Source organism: Lytechinus variegatus, chromosome 11 (genome assembly GCF_018143015.1).
Source record: "Lytechinus variegatus isolate NC3 chromosome 11, Lvar_3.0, whole genome shotgun sequence".
Lineage (NCBI taxonomy): Eukaryota > Metazoa > Echinodermata > Echinoidea > Temnopleuroida > Toxopneustidae > Lytechinus > Lytechinus variegatus.
In genome coordinates, this window is record NC_054750.1 from 35,689,620 (window position 1) to 35,710,794 (window position 21,175).

Here is a 21,175-nt window from a genome sequence, read left to right on the forward strand (position 1 = left end):
ACTTTTTAGAAGAATTTGCCCAGTCGGGCAAGTAAATTTTTAAATAGTTGGAATATACTCGCCCCAAAATCTATTTCACTTGCCCGAAAAAATCCTTGAAGTTTTGTGGTTTTATAAACCATTGACCTTTTCCTCTCTTTTGACATGAACCGATCTACCTTGTTCTTGCATTTCTTTTTCCAAAGTGATTCCATCTTGCCTGCCATGACCAAAATTAGGGTCAACATCAGAGCATATCGACCGTAATTTTGGTCATTCTACTGTGAGAATTTTGCTTGCCCAATTCGGGCAAGTAGTTTTGGTCTTTACTTCAAAACACTTGCCCAACTAACTTTTACTTGCCCTGGGCAATCGGGCAAGTGCTTATGTAGCACCTTGCTACATCACCCCTGTTCTCACGGAGTTGCACTGGCTACCAGTTCTTTACAGGATCAAATTTAAAATCCTTTTGACTTTCAAGGCTGTCCATGGTTCAGCTCCAGCATATGTGACCTCCCTAATAGAACAATGCCGTTTACGTCCTGACTTGCGCTCATCTAGTACTGGTGTCGCTCTTCATGTACCCATCACACACCTAAAGGGATATGGAGATGGTGCCTTTTCATTTTTTTTTCCATGCTTTTGGAACTCTCTCCTTTCTTTGCTCTAGGGAATTGATAACGTTGATTTCTTCAAATCGTCCCTCAAAACTCTTACTTCAGCAGTTGTGTAGTAATTAGCTTAGTTTGATGAGCCTGTGAATGTTTTTAACAGATATACATGTATGGCGCTATATAAATGCTTTGGATTATCATCATCACCATGCACATGCGAAATACACTAACAAAGATTAAGGACTGCACCGTTTGCCAGTTTTATGAATTTTTTTGCATATTTTTATATTTTTCAAAATGATGAAAAATGTAATAAGTCAATGGGTTTTACTAAGGTCAGTCAGGTTACGGCAAACATTTTACCCTAAGCAGAGTCTGCAAATATATACTAGACTACATGCCTCAACATAAACCAACCATTTATCAATGGCTCATGACGGGGTCAGTCTATGTATGTACTAGAGTACATGCCTCAACATAAACCAACCTATTATCAATGGTTCATAACGAGGTCAGTCTATGTATGTACTATAGTACATGCCTCAACATAAACCAACCTATAGAAAGAAGATTGCCACTTTACTTGGTTAAAAACAAATGTAATTCTCAACTTTAGGTTTCTAAGAAGAATCTGATGGAGATAGTTAAGAAGCTGATGATTCACGTGGACAAGGCAGAGGGATCGATGTACAGAGATGAGCTTCTAGCCAAGATACTAGAGATCTGTAGCCAGAATAACTACCAGTACATCATCAACTTTGAGTGGTAAGTTATTTATACTGAAACATGTACAGCACTAATCAGAGGTTGTGGGTTTGATCCCTAGCACAGTCATATTAGAGTTTCAGGTCATGTGACCAAGGTCAAAGGTCATTTAGGGTCAATGAACTTTGGCCATGTTGGGGAAAAAGTTGTAAAGTCTTAGTAAGTCCCTTTTACAAGCCTTCGGAATATTGTTCATGATGAAAATTATTTCCGATAAAATGGAATAAAAATCTTGATGGTTTGTGACTTTTAAAAAGTGGAAATTTTGCCTTCTGGCGGTGCCCAATGAAGTATGACATAAAATATGTCTGTAATATTCACTTGGAGGTTAGCTTATAACATTACATACTTGCCCATGTACATGTAGAAAGATTTTTTTTAAACTTTTTTTTGTTTAGAAATTATGGATGTTTGTTTAAGGGGGTACTTAATTATTTTCATCAGAGGCTTTTTAATGACGGTAAATGATTTAATTACCCGAAACCTTGCCATAGGGGTTAAGAGGAAACAAAATCTTGCTAATTGTCAGGGCTTAAGTACTACAAATATTATTTTCATATAATTTTTTATGTAATTAGGGAAATAAAGGCAGGATATACCTGTGTTATATTGCATTGAGTAGTGGATCTGCCAAAAGCAAAGAGAACGATGCTCTCGGGATATCAAGTTCTACCTATGCAACCTTCATAATTTTACTAGGTGATTGATAAAAAAATGCAGTAACTGTTTATCATGTTGGAGTGCCCTGGGATCAAATCATAGTCACCACAGATCATAAAATGTTAAAACTAGTCAATTGCAATATCCACATTCTATCCAGGATCTTTTATCAATCTGAGTGATCTAGTGTCAATTGCTTGTTGACCATTGGCCAGGCAGCTCAAAACTCTTACACATGGCTGACATACATCCATGTTGAACATTGGCCAGGCAGCTCAAAGCTCTTACACATGGCTGACACACATCCAATCCAGTCCAATAGTCATTCATTCATTGCATGATGGTGATGATTGGTGACATGTTCTAGTTGCATATGAAGTGGTGCATAACTTAATGAAACATCACTGAGTTGATCATTATAATTCCTTATTCCTACATTACGTGGTATGGATTCATTGCAATTATTTTAGGCTATCATATTGTTATATTCTGTTTTTTATCCCAGTTTAGTTTGGAAAAGCTGCTTAAGGGATTATTCCTTCAAGGTTCAAGGTTGGGTAATCCAGTGTATATGTTTTTATTTCTTTTAGGTATGTGAGCATCTTGGTAGAGCTGACAAGGATAGAAGGTACTAAACATGGTCACCTGATTGCATCTCAAATGCTAGATGTAGCAATCAGAGTCAAAGCTATCAGACCATTCGCTGCACGACAGATGGTAAGATGGAAAACTATTTCTTGCAATATTGAGTTTCTATGGATTTCCTACAACTTAACCATTCTAATTTTAGGGGATACAAGCTCTGACCAGTTATTAAGTTTTATTTTTTCCTGGAAAAAAAGTCTTTGTTTCATTTTTGTCAGTAAAAGATTGTAGGAATTTAAAAACCAATAAAATGTGATATAATTGTATGTTATTTACAGTTGTAGATACATCACTTCAAATGCTATGATATAAGAATGGATATAGCATGTAAGAAACTAATAGATACAGAGAGTTTGCCTGATTACTAGATCATACATGTTATCAGGGGAGACACAATCATTTTGTAGGACATGCAATTTGATATTTAAATTCACTTTGAAGTTAATTTTATATTTGACTTGTTGAAAAGAGCGATGGATTGATGCTAAATGTAGTATTCATTATAGTTTAGATTTCACATTATAGGAATATTTCCTCAGGAGTAGAGATTGTATGTGCATTCTACATGTATATTTGCTAGCCAGAATACAATGATCAGGGTTATACTTGTAATGTATCTGTAAACCACTATAAGAGAAATCTTTCAGATGTGATAAATGCTACACCTGTATATAAAAACAGAATATATATTCGTTGTTATTATTGTTATGGGCAGGGTTTTGCTCAATTACAAGGTAATTAATCAATTATGAAATTGATTACTGGTACATTTTTAGCGTAATTGTAATTGTATTTGAAATTTTGAAAGGGAAAGTAATTGTAATTGAAAAAATATGTAATTAACTTCAATTACTGTCAATTACTTTACAATAAAATCACTTAAAACTTAATTTTATGATTTAATTTCATGACCTTTCTGGGGCTGCGGAAGGGGGGGGGGGGCTGGGGAGCCCCTTCCCCCCCACTATTTTTCTAAAACCGTGTACAAAAATCTAAAAATGACCAAATGATTGTGATTTTTTGCATGGTCAGCCCCCCACTTTGAACACTTTGAAAACCGTTTCGCGGCCCCTGCCTTTTTTATGTCTGCTTCAGCATCAAAGATTGTAATAGGCAGAATCCGTTTTCTTTTACAGAAACCATCATGTCAGTTTCTCTGTAATTAGAATTACATGTATGTTGAAATAGGTGGTGCTAGTAGATGCAGAATAAAAATTGATTTCATTTATTACTTTTATAGAAAGTAATTGTAATTGTAATTGACAAAAGTAATTGTAATTGAAAAAAATGTAATTTGATTGAAAAGTAATTGTAATTGAATATTAAATTACGTTATTGAAATTGAAGTCAGTAATTGAGCCCAACCCTGCTTAAGTGATTGAGTACAATTATTCCTTAGTTGTATCTTATTGCATACTCACACACAGGCTACCTTACTTGAAAACACTCACCTATTGATTGGTACTGCAGCACAAAGGAATGGTATATGTGAGGTGCTTTATGCTGCAGCATGGATAGTAGGGGAATTCCCTGAATATCTGACTCAGCCTCACACAACCCTGGAGAATATGCTTAAACATAGGGTGACTGTACTACCAGGCCATATACAGGTAATTCTATTCCTATCCAAGGCTTTACTAATTTCATGGGGTATAGCTATCCTAGCATAGTGAGCATTTGGGCTTCTTGCATGGTTTATTATGAAAAGAACTTTTAATAATAATTTTGATAATTATAATAATAATGATAGTGGCTTCTTACATAGCGCACAGGTCCATGTTTCTGTGCTCATGGCGCTTCAAGAAAGCAAATGTACACATGAATGAGAATTGAAATGGAAGAAAAATAGAAATTCCCCTGAACACAATATATATGTTTTCAGTTGGGGCTTGAATGTTTCTGTTGAAAGTTGGCGTTATGCGAAGGTGAAATATTTGCATAGACATGTGAAAAAAAATGTTAAAAATACCACATGATGAACCCAACTGTAGTACCACTATGGTTGAAATATTGATCTCATAGCAATCATACATGCAAATATGTGTTAGTGTATTCATGGAGAATAAACACCTGCAAGTAACACACAAATGTATAGAATTAGTCTTGTAAGTGGGATTCTGACTTCATGATTCATCATTAAATTTGAAAATGAAAATCCATATTTTATTTTCTGAAATACAAATCTAAAATAGAAGTAGTACAAAAATTATTTTTGCCCAATTGATCATGGGCCCATCACTCTCTTTGCAGCAGCAGATTGACAAAGCTCTTTCCCTTAAATGTTGAAAAGGGTAGCAACAACTCTCATCTTTTACCTCTTTTATTCTTTCGCGACTGGGGTTGAACTCCTGACATCCCTGTTGTGAGACGGACGCTCTACCATCTAAGTCAACATACTGCCTAGTGTGTGTGTGTGTGTGTGTGGTAATCCCTGAATAGTACCTCCATGAATGAAAACCTTTGAAGATATAATATGCCAGTTTGTTATTTATCTTCAGGGTATCTATGTCCAGAACATCCTGAAGCTTTATAGCAATATCCTAGTAAAGATGGAGGAGGATGAGAGCAAGGAAGATGTAGCAAGGGTCACCCAGCTACTTATAGAAAAGCTACCATCGTTTGCTGAGAGTGCTGACCTTGAGGTTCAAGAAAGGGTAAGAATTAATATCTCTGAGCATTAAAAAGACTGCAGTACTTTTCATTCTTATCTATTTAGTCGTTTTTGCAAATTGGTTCAAGAAAATAGATTTAGGATGATACTATCAGGGCTTCTTGTTATACCCCCACCAAACAAAGTTTGAAGGGGGTGTATATAGGAATCATCGAACGGTTAGTCGGTCCGTCCATTGCAAATCTTGCGCTTCAAACCACATCTTCAATTTTTGTCTCACCAGCATAGCACAGTGAGACTATAGGCGCCGCTTTTCCGACGGCGGCGACGGCGGCGTCAACATCAAATCTTAACCTGAGGTTAAGTTTTTGAAATGACATCATAACTTAGAAAGCATATGGACCTAGTTCATGAAACTTGGCCATAAGGTTAATCAAGTATTACTGAACATCCTATTAGAGTTTCATGTCACATGACTAAGGTCAAAGGTCATTTAGGGTCAATGAACTTAGACCATGTTGGAGGAATCAGCATTGAAATCTTAACCTGAGGTTAAGTTTTTGAAATGTCATCATAACTTAGAAAATATATGGACCTAGTTCATGAAACTTGGACATAAGGTTAATCAATTATCACTGAACATCCTGCGTGAGTTTTATGTCACATGACCAAGGTCAAAGGTCATTTAGGGTCAATGAACTTTGGCCGAATTGGGGGTATCTGTTGAATTCCCATCATAACTTTGACAGTTTATGGATCTGATTCATGAAACATGGACATAATAGTAATCAAGCATCACTGAACATTTTGTGCAAGTTTCAGGTCTCATGATTAAGGTCAAAGGTCATTTAGGGTCAATGAACTTTGGCCGAATTGGGGGTATCTGTTGAATTACCATCATAACTTTGAAAGTTTATTGGTCTAGTTCTTTAAACTTGGACATTAGAGTAATCAAGTATCACTGAACATCCTGTGCGCATTTCAGGTCACATGACCAAGGTCAAAGGTTAATGAACTTTGGCCGAATTGGGTGTATCTGTTGAATTACCATCATAACTTTGAAAGTTTATAGATCTGATTCATGAATCTTGGACATAAGAGTAATCAAGTATCACTGAACATCCTGTGCGAGTTTCAAGTCACATGATCAAGGTCAATGAACTTTGGCCATGTTGGGTTTTTTTGTTGAATAACCATCATATCTCTGTAAGTTTATTGGTCTAGTTCATAAAAAGTGGACAAAAGTAACCATGTATCACTGAACATCTTGTGCGAGTTAGAGTAGTTTTCAAAGTCAGCACTGATGCTATATTGAACCGCGTGATGCAGGTGAGACGGCCAGAGGCATTCCACTTATTAACCGGGTTCTAATAAAAATTTGGCTCACACATTGGTCTTGAGATAAAGATGTGCAAGACATATTGTTTGCATGTGTTGGAAAAATTGTGTTGCCATGGTAACAATGTATTATATACTGAAATTGAGTAAAAATCTTGTGGTTCAAACTTCATCAGTTTTCCACCAATCCTCAGGAAATTTGGCTCACACATCGGTCTTGAGGTAAAGATGTGCGAGACACATTTTTTTGTATCTGCGTCGGAAATTGTGTTGTGATGGTAACTAACAATATGACTAAAAGGGAAAAATCTTGCAGTTTGAAATACCTCCTCAGTTCTTTACCAATTCTCATGAAATTTGGCAGAGACATTGGTCTTGAGGTAAAGATGTGCCTTGTCCATGAAAAGTGGGTATTTGGATATCAACGCAATACAGAACAGCATTTTGGTCAATAAATATTGATTCTCTTTTCATAATCAAGAATATTTTGGTCATATTGTGTTTACCATGATATATCAGCATAATTATAAAACAATTATCATATATTCAATGATTTTTTATTCAATATCGTATATCAATATCAGAATATCACCCTGCGCTAGATTTCTTTGTGTATTGGGTTGATCTTTTTGGTAGTCATGTTAATAGAGATTTCTTGTTATTCCTCCAGGCCTACTCTTCCCTTTATATCATATGTAGTTCCTCAATAAGATTGATTTCAAACTATTGACAACATGAAGGGTATTTCTTGCTGTATTGTCCAATCTTCATTTTTTTTGCTTTCATTGTTCGTAGTCTTTATCTTGCATTCTGTTTCACCCCCTGTGCATGTATAAAACAATCAGAAAAATTAACAGTTTGATTACCATTACAAAATGTACATGTTATATCATGATTCTCTTAACCCTATCTTTGCGGGGGGGGGCCTTGGAGGCCCCTCTCAACGAATCGCGCGATATTTTCGCCGTGCGAAATTTTTTGACTGCGCCGCTCGCTGACTTTTTACTTTCAAGTCTTGCGCAACTTTTGAGACCAATTTTGCGTCACCTGGGTACGTGGTTCCAAAATTACGCAACATTATGTAAGTGCATGTCAGACCGAAAATTGCTCAAAACTTGATTTCGTGTACAAAGTCAATGCAAATTGTGTTTTCAACCAAAATTCATAAATGTATGATTATTTTTAGTTTTTCTAGTCTATATGTATTCATTTTATGCTTTTTATGAACACAGAAGAGTCCTCAACAAATTTCATTGAAAAAACAATGAAAAACAAAAGGTCAAAAAACAAAGAAATGCATAAGAAATGGCAAAAAACAATATAATACATAAGAAAATGATTTGATATCACCATTTTTTCATTTACACTTGCTAAGGACACCACAAAGAGTTTCTATACCAAAAATTAGTACATTTGGAGCTTTATTTAGGGAGTTAGAGGGAAAAGTATGATTTCGCATACTAATTACGCATAAATTAGCATAATCACTTAACAATCTTGTAGATTATGTCCCAGGCAACCCGCGTGCCAATTTTCGGCGCGATGGCGCGGTCGACGGCCGAGATCTTGGGGGAGGGGGCCTCCCAGGCCCCCCCCCCCCGGCCATAGGAACTCCCAAAGTACCCCGGCCTAGATAGGGTTAACCCTAATACTCCTGGGGGAGGGGGGGGGGGTATTGTAGCCCCTCTCCTGTCAAATTTTGTTGGTACTTCCTAACACCTCAATATTTCGAAACAATTTAGGACCTTTTTCTTTGATCCTTTCCGCACATTTTGATACTGACTTTATGGCGATCGGACCTACCTGCCGAACTTATGTCACTAAAGTTTCGCTATTTCTCTATATGACTGTGTATAACCCTATGAAAAAAATCAGGAGCTTTTCCAATTAATGTCTATACTTTTATAGTAAGTATCATCATATTTTCAAATAGTGTAACTAATTACCACACACACACACCCACACATACGCATCTTAAAATGCTTGACGAAAAGCAGAGAAATACATAAGAAAATTGAAAAACAATAAAATACATAAGAAATAATTACCACAACACAATCTTTTTCTTTCAGGAAGTAATGAGAGAGTTATGAAAGACATTTGTACCAAAAATTGCTATTTCCTAAGGCTTTATGTAGTGAGAAATGCCCAAATCTATGATTTCTCGCATAAATTAGCATAACTTAATTGATTAAAAAAATAAAAGGACTAAATGTAAACTTAGCTATACAGCTTTGTAGATTACATAATTCTTGACCCTCACTCAAAATTGTGAGGCAATTGAGTGACCCATGGTTGAGATCTCGAGGGGGGGGGGCATAATGGCCCCTCCCGGGAATAACAAGCTTTGAAATACCCCAGGAGTATTAGGGTTAATGTCCAACAGGGATTGTATTATCCAAGATAATGAAGGTGATTGCCTTGGTTGCTTGTCATGCTGCCTTACAATTTGAAGTGAAATGCCATATTGAGGGCTATTTCTCATGGCTATTCTTGATATCTTATTAGTACTGTTTGATTTCCTTTCTAGGCATGCTGCACCTTACAGCTGTTAAAGTATGTCAACAAGCTCCTTGAGAAAGATGAGTATGTAGCAACAGACCTAGCTGATCTCTTTGTTGGGGAACTCAATCCTGTAGCACCAAAGGCTCAAAAGAAGGTTCCAGTACCAGAAGGGTAAGTCAAAATCATTATCTATATAGAATGTTTTTATTGATGCATTAAATATGTGTATCTTGGTCTGCCTCAATTCCCTGTTTAACACAAGAGCATAAAGTACTGAAATATGACGAATATCCCATAGGATACTGTACAAAACTTGCTCTTCAATGTTACTATATTGAACACTCCAATGCGTATGTGGGAATACGTGAAAAATACAAGGTATACAACATGTTAGCTTGTACGCAAGCAAATGGAACTCAATGTTAAACATTAGTAGCATTGCACATGTACCATCCAAGATATCTCGACATCTTAATATGATTCAAATCATTGTAAATAAATGCAGGTACAATATGCATAGGGCTTATCGGCTAAAAGCGCATTGCTGCTGCAGATCAGATGCGCGTTTGAGGGAGTTTGCTTTGTTTTCAATATTTATTTGTTATTTTCATAGCGAGGTTTTTTCTAGCAATGGTTTTGGATTCGGTGAAAGAAAAAGACACTCTAAGTTTCATTGAATAGAGCATCGTTCACCTCATTGAAATCTCGCACCATCACACTCGTGTATATTCGCTATTTGTATACAATGGGATGCACAGCGTAGAGCACAGTGATACTTAATAAAAGAAGGAAGATTTTGATTGAGCAAGTCATATCATAAAGAATTACATGTACATGTAAGTTGCATTTCTATGGTCGAATTGATCCTATTTTATGAAGTAAGGCCATATGAACTGGTTGTGATACAAGTTAGTGGAGTGACTTGCTCAATCAAAATTTTCTCTCTTTTTTTTTGGGGGGGGGATGGGATAGATAATGATTTAATTGGATAGCTCTATTTCATAAAATAAAGAAATATTGCAATCACTCGGACCAATATTCCACTCATCTGTGATTCATTGAATATTGGCCCTTATTCTTGGAATATCTTTGGTTTTCTATTTTTACCTATCCAATATAATATAAATAACTAAATAATCATTAAAGGTATCAACTTGGATCATGTTTGCATATGATATTTGAAGAGATATTAAGGTCAAAGGTCACACAGGTCATTGTATACAATATGAAATTGACGTAAATTGTAATTCTAAATAGGTTCATTATTGCGGATTGAAATAATCGCTAGAGGGTATTCATTTGTCTCGCAATCTACTATGGTCAACAAGGAAATTCGTGATCACTCTCGCAAAAAGTGTTCACTAGCTTACAAGTTCACGAGCTTTCGAGTGCCGCTGCAACTCTTTATCAAGTGACGAAAATTATCTGATATCGTACTCTATTTATACTAATCTCCAGGACCGTACGCACGAACGCGAGAACAATAGGTGGGCACTGATCCGTTGTGTGATTGGTCAGGCGTTTCACCAACCGGTGCGTCGGTGTGCGGTGCGGCCGGTAATCCGTATATGTAAATAAGCCGGGGGTATATGCAAATACGCCGTGGGTCGGCAATATGCAAATGAGACCAAAATTGGCGGGCTCGCTAGTTTCCGGTGGGCGGGAGTTGACCAGCTGAGCGGTCCCTTGTTCGGGACCGGGAACGATTGGGTCGGCGTGCACTGCCAGGTAAGGGGGTATTGTGCTGTCGGATGGTTCGCATCCAGAAATCGGGGATGTCGATCCCGCTGTCTCTGTTAAAGTTGTTAGGACAAAGACATATACTGATAGCCTCCTTAATCCTGCGTGTATACCAATGTCTTTCTTTGGCAATGCAATGTACACCCTCCCAATCTGGGTGGTGTTGCTTCTCCCAAGCATGTTCTGCCACCGCGGATGTGTCGGTTCGCTGTAACCGAACATCGCGCTTGTGTTCAGAAATGCGTTCAACTATCGGTCGGGCTGTCTCTCCGATGTAAGACCCGTCACATCCCTGGCAAGGAATGTTGTATACTACGCCATCACGTCTGTGATCAGGGATAGGGTCTTTGGGGTGTACAAGCTGTTTGTGTAAGGTGGTGTCCGAGCGGAAAACCGTTTGGTTACCGTGACCTTCTAATCGGCGTTTTAAGTTGTTGTGAAAGGCCATCTATGTATGGCAAGACTGTACAAGTCTTGAAAACCTTCTAATCCCTTGGTGGTTGTTTTTCCTTGAAAGTGTTCTTGATAAAACGGCGTGGGTAGCCGTTGCTGTATAAGGTGCCACGTATGTGTGCTCTTTCTTTCGGGAGTTCAGGCGGGTGAGTTATAATACGTGCTGCTCTGTCGAACAGGCATTTAACAAGACCCTTCTTGACCGATTTGTCGTGATGAGAATCATATGGTATGTATTGGTCTGTATGAGTGGGTTTGCGGTAGACAGAGGTGGAGAGTTTCCCGCCCTCGTGTCTTTGGACTAGCGTGTCAAGGAATGCTAATTTCCCTCCTTGTTCAGTCTCCAGAGTGAACTGGATGGACGGTTGCTAGTTGTTCATGTATGCGAGTAAGCTGTCTTTTTCTGAACTATTTACAATTGGTCAATTCCAGCCAAATGTTGCATTTTTCCATTTTCAAAAATTTCTTTTCAGAGCAATTTTGTTTATACTGTTTATAAGTATACAGTTTAAGGTTTACAAAAACACACTTATATTTACTATACCCTCATTCATTCATAAAATACGCAATGTACACTCTGTTGCATTGTGGTACTAAGATTTCATAGAAAATGTACAACTTTCACCCATCCTTGGCTCCTGGCAAGCAAAGGGTGCTGATGAAAAATCCCACTGTCCATGTGACCTCCAAGCAATAATTTACCATTAGCTGTATTGTTTTACACGCTGCAGTGAAACTATGAGGCACAAAATACATTTCAAGGTGTGTATGTTTGATGTCCCATAAGTCACAATTTTGAGCATTAAGTTTCCCTCATATGCTGCCATAGACTCCTGGAGACAAGTATTGGACTTTTTTATCTACCATAGTACATGCTTGCTTCAACACATCAAGCTGCATCTGTATTGGACTTGAAATAGCTATACTGGGGGACATACATTTCAGTCCCATAAGTCACATGTCCCATAAGTCACATATACAGTTCGTAAACCATGCCACCTTAAAGCTGTCCATGACAGCAAAGAGAGAGACAAGAATGCTTAAAAGCTGGAGAACAGTATGCTGACTGTCAGAAAAAACAGTCTGAATATCAAAGGCAGTGCATTGAACAACAAAAAATAAGTTTGCATAGTGTGCCCAGTCCAGAAAGAAGGAGAAAACTGAATATGATCGCTAAAATGCAAAGCTGAGTGCAGGTGAATTGGGTTTGTTTCACCCTAGCTTTTAGTCATTTTTTAGGTCCAGATCATTCTCTTGGTTTTCTTGTCCCCTTAGAGTGTGCATCAACTGTTTTACATATGATGTGAACTTGGTATATACACGTAGTTCCATGGAAACTATTAAAACCTATGTCAATGTCCCATCAGTCACGAATTTTGTAGTTGAGCGACCCTCTGGATCCTGTCAAAATAAGAGCACCAGTCCTCAGATGCATTTAAGGCTACCATGAGCAGAGCTATTAAAGCCCCTGTAAATGCCAAAAAATTGTTCAGAAGCTTGCAATCAAGTTTTCTCAGAATCATTCCTGCCGCCTGCCAATAGAAAGGAACATGCGCATTTAAAGAGGACCAAAGGGTGGTGTCATAATGTCATGAACATCAAATCGCCGGTTCTAAACCTAGTCGCAGCTGCATGATCGTCTTACACATTTGTATTTGCAAAAATAATGATTTGTGTTGTCCTTGGTTGTTACCATCATTCTGATAGTCGTAAAAGGGCACTGGTTCATAAAGCTTTTCGTAACTTAAGAGCGACTTTAAGAACGACCGATGATCCTTGTGGTAAATGTCATCATAAATTGGCAATGTTTTAGCATATAAGAAAGGATCACTAGTCATTCTGAAAAGTTGCTCCTAACTTACAACAGCTTTATGAAATGGCCCCAGGTTATTTTGTTTAGAACCAGGCCGCCATTACACCATGACAACTAACATCACTTTGGTACTCTACAAATGATGATGTCCTTACAGGCATTCAGAATTTCTATGAAAGAGATGACATATCAACCCAAGCAGCTGGCAAAAAAAGAAGTTGTGATAGGGTGCATCCCCATGGTATATTTTTTAACCAACATTTTTTGTATTGCCTGAAGTGTATAGTTAATGAATCTTGATGTTCCCTTTGTCAAATCGTGTCCCATGGGGTTCCAAATTGGCAATTTTGGCAGCCATCTTGGATTTTTCATGAAAATCAATTATTTTCATATTTTTTGCACAGACAATGGTAAATCTTCCATGTAAATGAATACACTTTTTACTATACAAGTATACATGTACATGCAGTTTAGATAGTAGAAAGCGATTGCAACTGTTTTCTAGACAGTCCAGTTAATGAATTTTTTAAAAAGAATTTATGCCAAAATTTTAATATTTTTTGTCAAAAATTTGCCTGTGCACTGATATCCATCTGTTTTATCATAAACATCAACAGCTAATGAAAAATATGAGCATTTGACACAAAAGAGAGTATATTAACAAGAATATTGATTTACTTCATGGCAGCATTAATGTCTTAATTTCTCACATGTAATACACTGTAGTGTAAAGGTCATTTTCTTACCATACTGTATGAGACAGATAGAGAAAAGCAACATTTATTTGTCCTATCTGTAACAAATATGTCATATCATTATGTCCCATCAGTCACAATTGAAAGTGTGTACATTCTTTCTAATTGTTCATTTTTCATCTGTTTGCTAAATATTTATGATTGTAATTGTTTATTGATTATTTTCTACTTATTTGATTACAGTTCTTAAAACTTGATGACAAGTTAGGAAGCTTTTTTTTGGTTAATGTTCCCTTTATATAAATGAACTGCGTGAAAAGATGTTTCTGCCCTTTGTTGAATTTATTTCTGACACAATGGCATGAATTATTAAGGGTGTCATCTTATTAGGAAATATTTATTCATGCTGAAATTAAGTTTGACTTAAAAAGTCATCGCGAGGAAATGTTAATTCCATGAAATGAGATAGGGTCCCATCAGTCACATTCACTTGTCCCATAAGTCACACACGATTGCACACAACTACTGAAACAAATGAAATGAATCAAGTCCAATTCAAGTACTGTTAGTGAGCCCTATCACTAGTTAATCTCCAAGCCCAAATCTAAAAACATTGTCATAAAACTGAGATAGATATGGCACTTTGAACAAAAGAGCCCAATTTGTGTGGTCCATCAATGTCCCATAAGTCACAATGACATTTCTGAATATCTAGCACCCTATGCAACCAAGCTGAAAGCATACATTTTTGTATATAGTAAGTTTAAGTATTCTTCTTTCAGTTTAATAAAGTAAATCCATGTTTGTGCAGCTACTATTTCAGATATGCACCTCAGTTATGTGGAAAAAAGTATCAAATGTCCCATAAGTCACAATGGAATTGACCAATTATGAATAAATTGTAATTGCTTGTATTTGAGAATCCATGTAGTTTTAAAACAATTTATTTACATTTTCTGTTTCTCTGGGTTTTTTTTTTAAATTAAACCATAAAACAGGTTGAAATGTATAAATTTGAAATACGTAACTTACTTGGAATAGGTTTTTATGCTATACAGAGATAAAATTGTCTTCTCCTTTCAATTCTTATATTGTGACATTTGGTATTTATCCATGCAATTCCAATGTGTGTTTTTTTTAAAGCCTGGATCTTGACAAGTGGATCAATGCTCCTCCATCTGATAGCTCTGATGAAGAGGTTACCATAGATACCATGTTTATCCATGATGCTCACAGGTAAGAATAGGGCGCCCTCTAGCTCACAATGTTTTTCGTAGTGTACTGACTTGGGATGGCAAATTGCTCCATTCATTCATGCTAGTAAATGCTTGTTATAATGTATGCTTCAAGTCAACAAAATCATGATGATATAATAATATGATTATGGTGTCATGAGTTGTTTAACCTTATCTAGGCCGGGGTATTTTGGGAGATCATATGGTTGAGGGGGGGGACCTCACAGCCCCCCCCCCCCTTGAGATCTCCGCTATTGTTAGTGTGATCTCGCCGAAAAATTGACATGCAGGTTGTCTGGGACAAAATTTTATCATCATTCATTTCATGCAAATCCCTATTTAGTGATTATGCTAATTTATGCATAATCAGTATTATATTTTTCTTCTAGCACACTAATTAAAGCTCCAAATGTTCAAATTTTTGGTATATAAACTTTTTGTGGTGTTCTTAGCAAATGTACTGGAAAGAAATTGCAATAACAGATTAATTTCTTATGTAATATATTGTTTTTGCAATTTCCTATGTATTTCGTCATTTGTAGGGACCTTTTGTTTTTCATTATTTTTTGATGAACTTTGTTGGGGACTCTTGTGATATCATAAACAGCATAAAAAAAATCCATTTAGACCAGCAAAACTAAAAATAATACTTCCATGATTCTTGTTTGAAAACACAATTTGCATTGACTTTGTACACAAAATCACATTTTTGACCATTTTTGAGTCTGACATGCACTTACAAAATGTTGCATGATTTTGAAACCGTGTACCCAGGCATTGCAAAATTGGTCTCCAAAGTTGCACAAGACTTGGAAGTAAAAATTCAGCGAATGCGCGGTAAAAAAAATTGTGCGGCGAAAATATTGAAAGAATCTTTTAAGACCCCCTGGCCTAGATAGGGTTAAGTAAAGTCATTGAGTGATGTCATCAGTTTTTTCTGTGTATTTTTTTAAACATTTGTTTTTTTTTTCCTCATATCCCATTGATCATGTACACATGTTGCTGAGCCTTGTCAGAACCAATCTTTATTTTATTTTCTCTTGTCTGAAGCAACTATGGACAAATTATCTATCTTCACCCAGGAGTTTCTTTTGTGGAATTTTGTTTATGGATCCAGTGTTTTGCTGCCTTGCAGGCCCCCCCCCCCCCACAACTCTTTCCTCAGAAACAATTGTTGACACCTCATCTCTTATATACTTGTACACAAAATGTTCTGTCCTTTATTGTGCCATCTATGAAGAAACCTTTAACATGTTTTCTCTTGTCCATAGCAGTGTTTTGTGATATTCACTGACAAATGATACAAGCTATCTGATGGGCTAAGAGCAAATTATTTCACTGACAAATGGTACAAGCTATCTGATTGGCTAAGGGCAAATTATTTCACTGACAAATGATACAAGCTATCTGATTGGCTAAGAGCAAATTATTTCACTGACAAATGATACAAGTATCTGATTGGCTAAGAGCAAATTATTTCACTGACAAATGATACAAGCTATCTGATTGGCTAAGAGCAAATTATTTCACTGACAAATGATACAAGCTATCTGATTGGCTCAGAGCAAATTATTTGGTGAAAACAAAACAGTCCCCTAAACAAATCTCTCCCTTGTTTTTTCTTGTCCAAAGCAGGGTCAACCATCAGAAGGTAGTTTATGAGGAACTAGATGAAGAGGAGCTTGAGAAGCGTAGAGAAGCTCGACGTGTTGAACAGGCTAGTAACCCACATTACCTCAAGGACAATCGCAGCTCAAAGAAGAAGAAGCTTAAAGACCTTGCTGCAGAGAATGATGGTGTAACCAATAATATTCCTGTGGCACAGATTGACCTTAGTGTGCCTCTACACGTCCCAGGTAGGAATATCTTTCAGTCTTCTATCTTTCACATAGATATCTTTGTTGACTAATCAATTTCTTTTTAATCCTTAAGGATTTGCACATAGACAACCTTCTACCAGTAGGCAACTGGCTCATTGCTTTTTACATTATGTTGCATATTACTACTATTTGCATCAAGACAGTCATGCACAAGATAGATATTTTGTATATATTTTCTAGGTACTTAGAAGCATTATTTTTATTTCACCGATGCACAATCCAAATTTTGATGGGGCCTTATCGAGCTGTCCTAAAGATAAGATATTGTAATTTTCTACCCACTTCACTGGAGTTAATGGTTACCTAGTAGTTAATAATCAATGAAGATCATTGGCAATAGATGGCATTGAATATGACATGGATATCCATGGTAACAAATGTTTTAATGATTTTTATTTTTTATGTACTGTTTGATTTTTGTCTCACCTGCATAGCAGAGTGAGACTATAGGCGCCGCTTTTCCGTCGGCGGCGGCGGCGTCAACATCAAATCTTAACCTGAGGTTAAGTTTTTGAAATGACATCATAACTTAGAAAGTATATGGACCTAGTTTATGAAACTTGGCCATAAGGTTAATCAAGTATTACTGAACATCCTATTAGAGTTTCATGTCACATGACCAAGGTCAAAGGTCATTTAGGGTCAATGAACTTAGACCATGTTGGAGGAATCAACATCAAAATCTTAACCTGAGGTTAAGTTTTTGAAATGTCATCATAACTTAGAAAATATATGGACCTAGTTCATGACACTTGGACATAAGGTTAATCAAGTATCACTGAACATCCTGCATGAGTTTCACGTCACATGACCAAGGTCAAAGGTCATTTAGGGTCAATGAACTTTGGCCGAATGGGGGTATCTGTTGAATTCCCATCATAACTTTGAAAGTTTATGGATCTGATTCATGAAACATGGACATAATAGTAATCAAGCATCACTGAACATTTTGTGCAAGTTTCAGGTCTCATAATTAAGGTCAAAGGTCATTTAGGGTCAATGAACTTTGGCCGAATCGGGGTATCTGTTGAATTACCATCATAACTTTGAAAGTTTATTGGTCTAGTTCGTTAAACTTGGACATTAGAGTAATCAAGTATCGCTGAACATCCTGTGCTTATTTCAGGTCACATGACCAAGGTCAAAGGTCAATGAACTTTGGCCGAATTGGGTGTATCTGTTGAATTACCATCATAACTTTGAAAGTTTATGGATCTGATTCATGAAACTTGTACATAAGAGTAATCAAGTATCACTGAACATCCTGTGCGAGTTTCAGGTCACATGATCAAGGTCAAAGGTCATGTAAGGTCAATGAACTTTGGCCATGTTGGGGTTTTTTGTTGAATAACCATCATATCTCTGTAAGTTTATTGGTCTAATTCATAAAAAGTGGACATAAGAGTAACCATGTATCACTGAACATCTTGTGCGAGTTAGAGTAGTTTTCAAAGTTAGCACTGCTGCTATATTGAACCGCGTGATGCAGGTGAGACGGCCAGAGGCATTCCACTTGTTTATTATTCATTTCTGAATAACTTCATATTTAAAGTACTGTTATCATTCTTTATCATTTCTGTTAGTTAAAAAGGGACCTTGTCTATTTAAAGCCCTTTTTGTATTGATTTCTTTGATCAACACAAATCAGTGTCCCTTTTGCTTCTCAACTTGTGACATTTATGTTAATTTATGAGAATAATGTTCAATTCAAGATCAGTGGGAATGTTATGCAGTATCAACAAAAAAAAGACAGAAAAACGCAATTTGTTTTTCTGTTTCAATAGTTGCACATATACGAGTGTATGATTGTTAATCATTTCTTATCTATTTTGAACTGAATTTATCCTTCCTTCTCATACTATATACTGTATTTGCACAATTTGAACCTTTCATTGTACATAATGTATTTGGTGTATCGCATTCATTATCACTTCTCTTTGTATATATATATATTTCATATTATGTAATGGTCTCAGTATCTTGCTTTGATTTTCCTTTTCCCTTTGAATCTGTTTATTGAGTTCCGTAGTAATGTCCTTTGCACTCCTTCATTGTTACCCTAAGAAATGGAATATGGCGTATAGGTTTTACTCTCGGCGACAAAGCAATTAGATCATGAGAAGGTCAAAATTGAATGTAGGAGGTGAAAACTGTGTCAAGCTTTGGGTTTTACTTGATTTTTCATAAACCATTGAAGTATGTCACTTTTATTGGAAATTAAAGTTTACTTATCCTTTTTGACACTGCTTTTGCAATCAATGCTTTTAGAATGATAGAGGCTTTGAGATACTTAATATTTCATTTTGTCGCTGTCTTTGCTAAGCAACAGAAGTATAATAACTACAGGCCAAAAGATCAGCTCAAATTTGGTATTGACCCAAGACATAGTGCAGTGGACGTTGCTACGGGTGTCCGATCCTCTCAAACATTTTTTCTTGATAATTATGGACCACTTCTTCTCAAATTTTACTTGATCCACTAACACACTCACATGATGTGTAGGCATGAAAAAGGGCCGGCCTAAGCCCCCAGCATACGACGATATTCCAGGTGACGTGCATGGTTCTTGATTGCATGAAGCTTTTGCTCCACCACTTTTTGCCCTTCCTCCTCCTCTATTCCACACACACTATCAAATTGCACTGTCATTCCCAATGCAGGAGACCATTCAAATTAATGTACCTCATAGAGACATTGTACTGCTGAAGATAAGAGACTTAATTGTCTAACTGTGCTCTTTTTTTTTCATATTCCACCCTAAGATGGCTCCAGGTATCTTGAATGATGCATTGAAATTGACAACTTTGCTAGACTATTATTGTAAATAATGCATTACTTGAAATTGCTAATTCCAATCGATTATCTATTTAGACATTAAATTTTCTGAATTTTCGCAATGTTGAATCTAGTACAATGAAGCGGCATTGGGTATTAACTGCATTAGTGCTATTTTTGGTCGCAAACATATTTTGATAAAAATATTTAGCCAATATGTAGAATTCAGCTTTATATCTGGCCCCTTCCTGCTCAATTTGAAAGAGCAACTGTCTCATGATACATGTATCAGTAGATTTCTTCAGCTGTATATGAAGCATGTTGTCAACGTTATGATTGATGTCACTCACCTTTGAAGTATTGTGTACGTTGATATGATGTGAAGCTCTATTTCTGCTTGGATGTACTTTACATTTCATTTTATATGTGGTGGATGTTCTGCTAGATTGCTTTTCTTGTCGTTAAAAAGATCTTGCAAACCTTTCAATGTGCGGCTTCATGTCTATGATGGATTTATTTTGTTTCATTTTTGTCTCGCCTGCATAGCAGAGTGAAACTATAGGCGCAACTTTTCTGACAGTGGTGGCATCGTCAACATTGAAATCTTAACCAAGTTTTTGAAATGTCATTATAACTGAGAAGTTTTTGGATATATTTCATGAACTTAATGGTAATAAGGATCACTGATCATTGTGCATTAATTGCAGGTCACATGATCAAGGTCAAAGGTCATTTAAGGTCAACAAACTTTGACCATGTTTAAGATAATTTTGCAAGTCCCTGTTCTAAATAACTTTCAAATAAATGTATTGGCAAATGAACAGATATAATTTCAGGTCATTGAGAAAAGGTCAAATGTCATTGAACTGAGATTTTATTATCAAATGAATGTTTTATTTTACTCTCTTTAACTGAAAAAATAGTCATATTTGTTTTCAGAGTCAGCACTCCTGCTATATTGTATTGCATAATGTACATGTAGGCGAGATTGCCAGATGCTCTCCACTGTATTTTCTCGCCCACCAGAGGTGAAGGCGAGACTTAGGGATCCAAATGTCGTCCGTTGTCCGTCCGTCTGTCGTCCGTCCGTCACAAACCTGTATTGACATATAACTCCACAACTGTAAGTGGCTTTTCAACCAAACTTGGATGGGAGATGGACTTGGGGGACGTGCATGTTATGCTGCAGTCTGAGGTCACATGGTACGGTCAAAGGTCATTTTCAGGTCAACGTTAAAGTTTACATGCAAGACTCTCTTATGACACCTAACTCCACAACCGTAAGTCACTTTCAACCAAACTTGGATGGTAGATGGACTTGGGGGACCTGCATGTTATGCTGCAGTCTGAGGTCATATGGTAAGGTCAAAGGTCATTTTCAGGTCAACGTTAAAGTTTACATGCAAGATTCTCTTATGACACCTAACTCCGCAACCGTAAGTCGCTTTTCAACCAAACTTGGGTGGT

The 21,175-nt window shown here is 36.7% G+C and overlaps 1 protein-coding gene across 8 annotated transcripts in view; it reads left to right on the forward strand.

The window, feature by feature from the left end:
- Window positions 1-21,175, forward strand: part of LOC121424483 (AP-3 complex subunit delta-1-like) — a 99,096-nt gene that overhangs the window by 37,206 nt on the left and 40,715 nt on the right. For 5 of the 8 annotated variants that reach the window (XM_041620184.1, XM_041620181.1, XM_041620180.1 and 2 more), the window contains exons 13-20: window positions 1,210-1,358; window positions 2,609-2,735; window positions 4,091-4,273; window positions 5,162-5,317; window positions 9,143-9,288; window positions 14,962-15,054; window positions 16,686-16,909; window positions 19,436-19,483. In XM_041620184.1, coding sequence (XP_041476118.1) covers window positions 1,210-1,358; window positions 2,609-2,735; window positions 4,091-4,273; window positions 5,162-5,317; window positions 9,143-9,288; window positions 14,962-15,054; window positions 16,686-16,909; window positions 19,436-19,483 — 1,126 coding nt within the window. The remainder of the gene's footprint in view (window positions 1-1,209; window positions 1,359-2,608; window positions 2,736-4,090; window positions 4,274-5,161; window positions 5,318-9,142; window positions 9,289-14,961; window positions 15,055-16,685; window positions 16,910-19,435; window positions 19,484-21,175) is intronic. The other 3 variants (XM_041620186.1, XM_041620185.1, XM_041620182.1) reach the window with 2 other exon arrangements.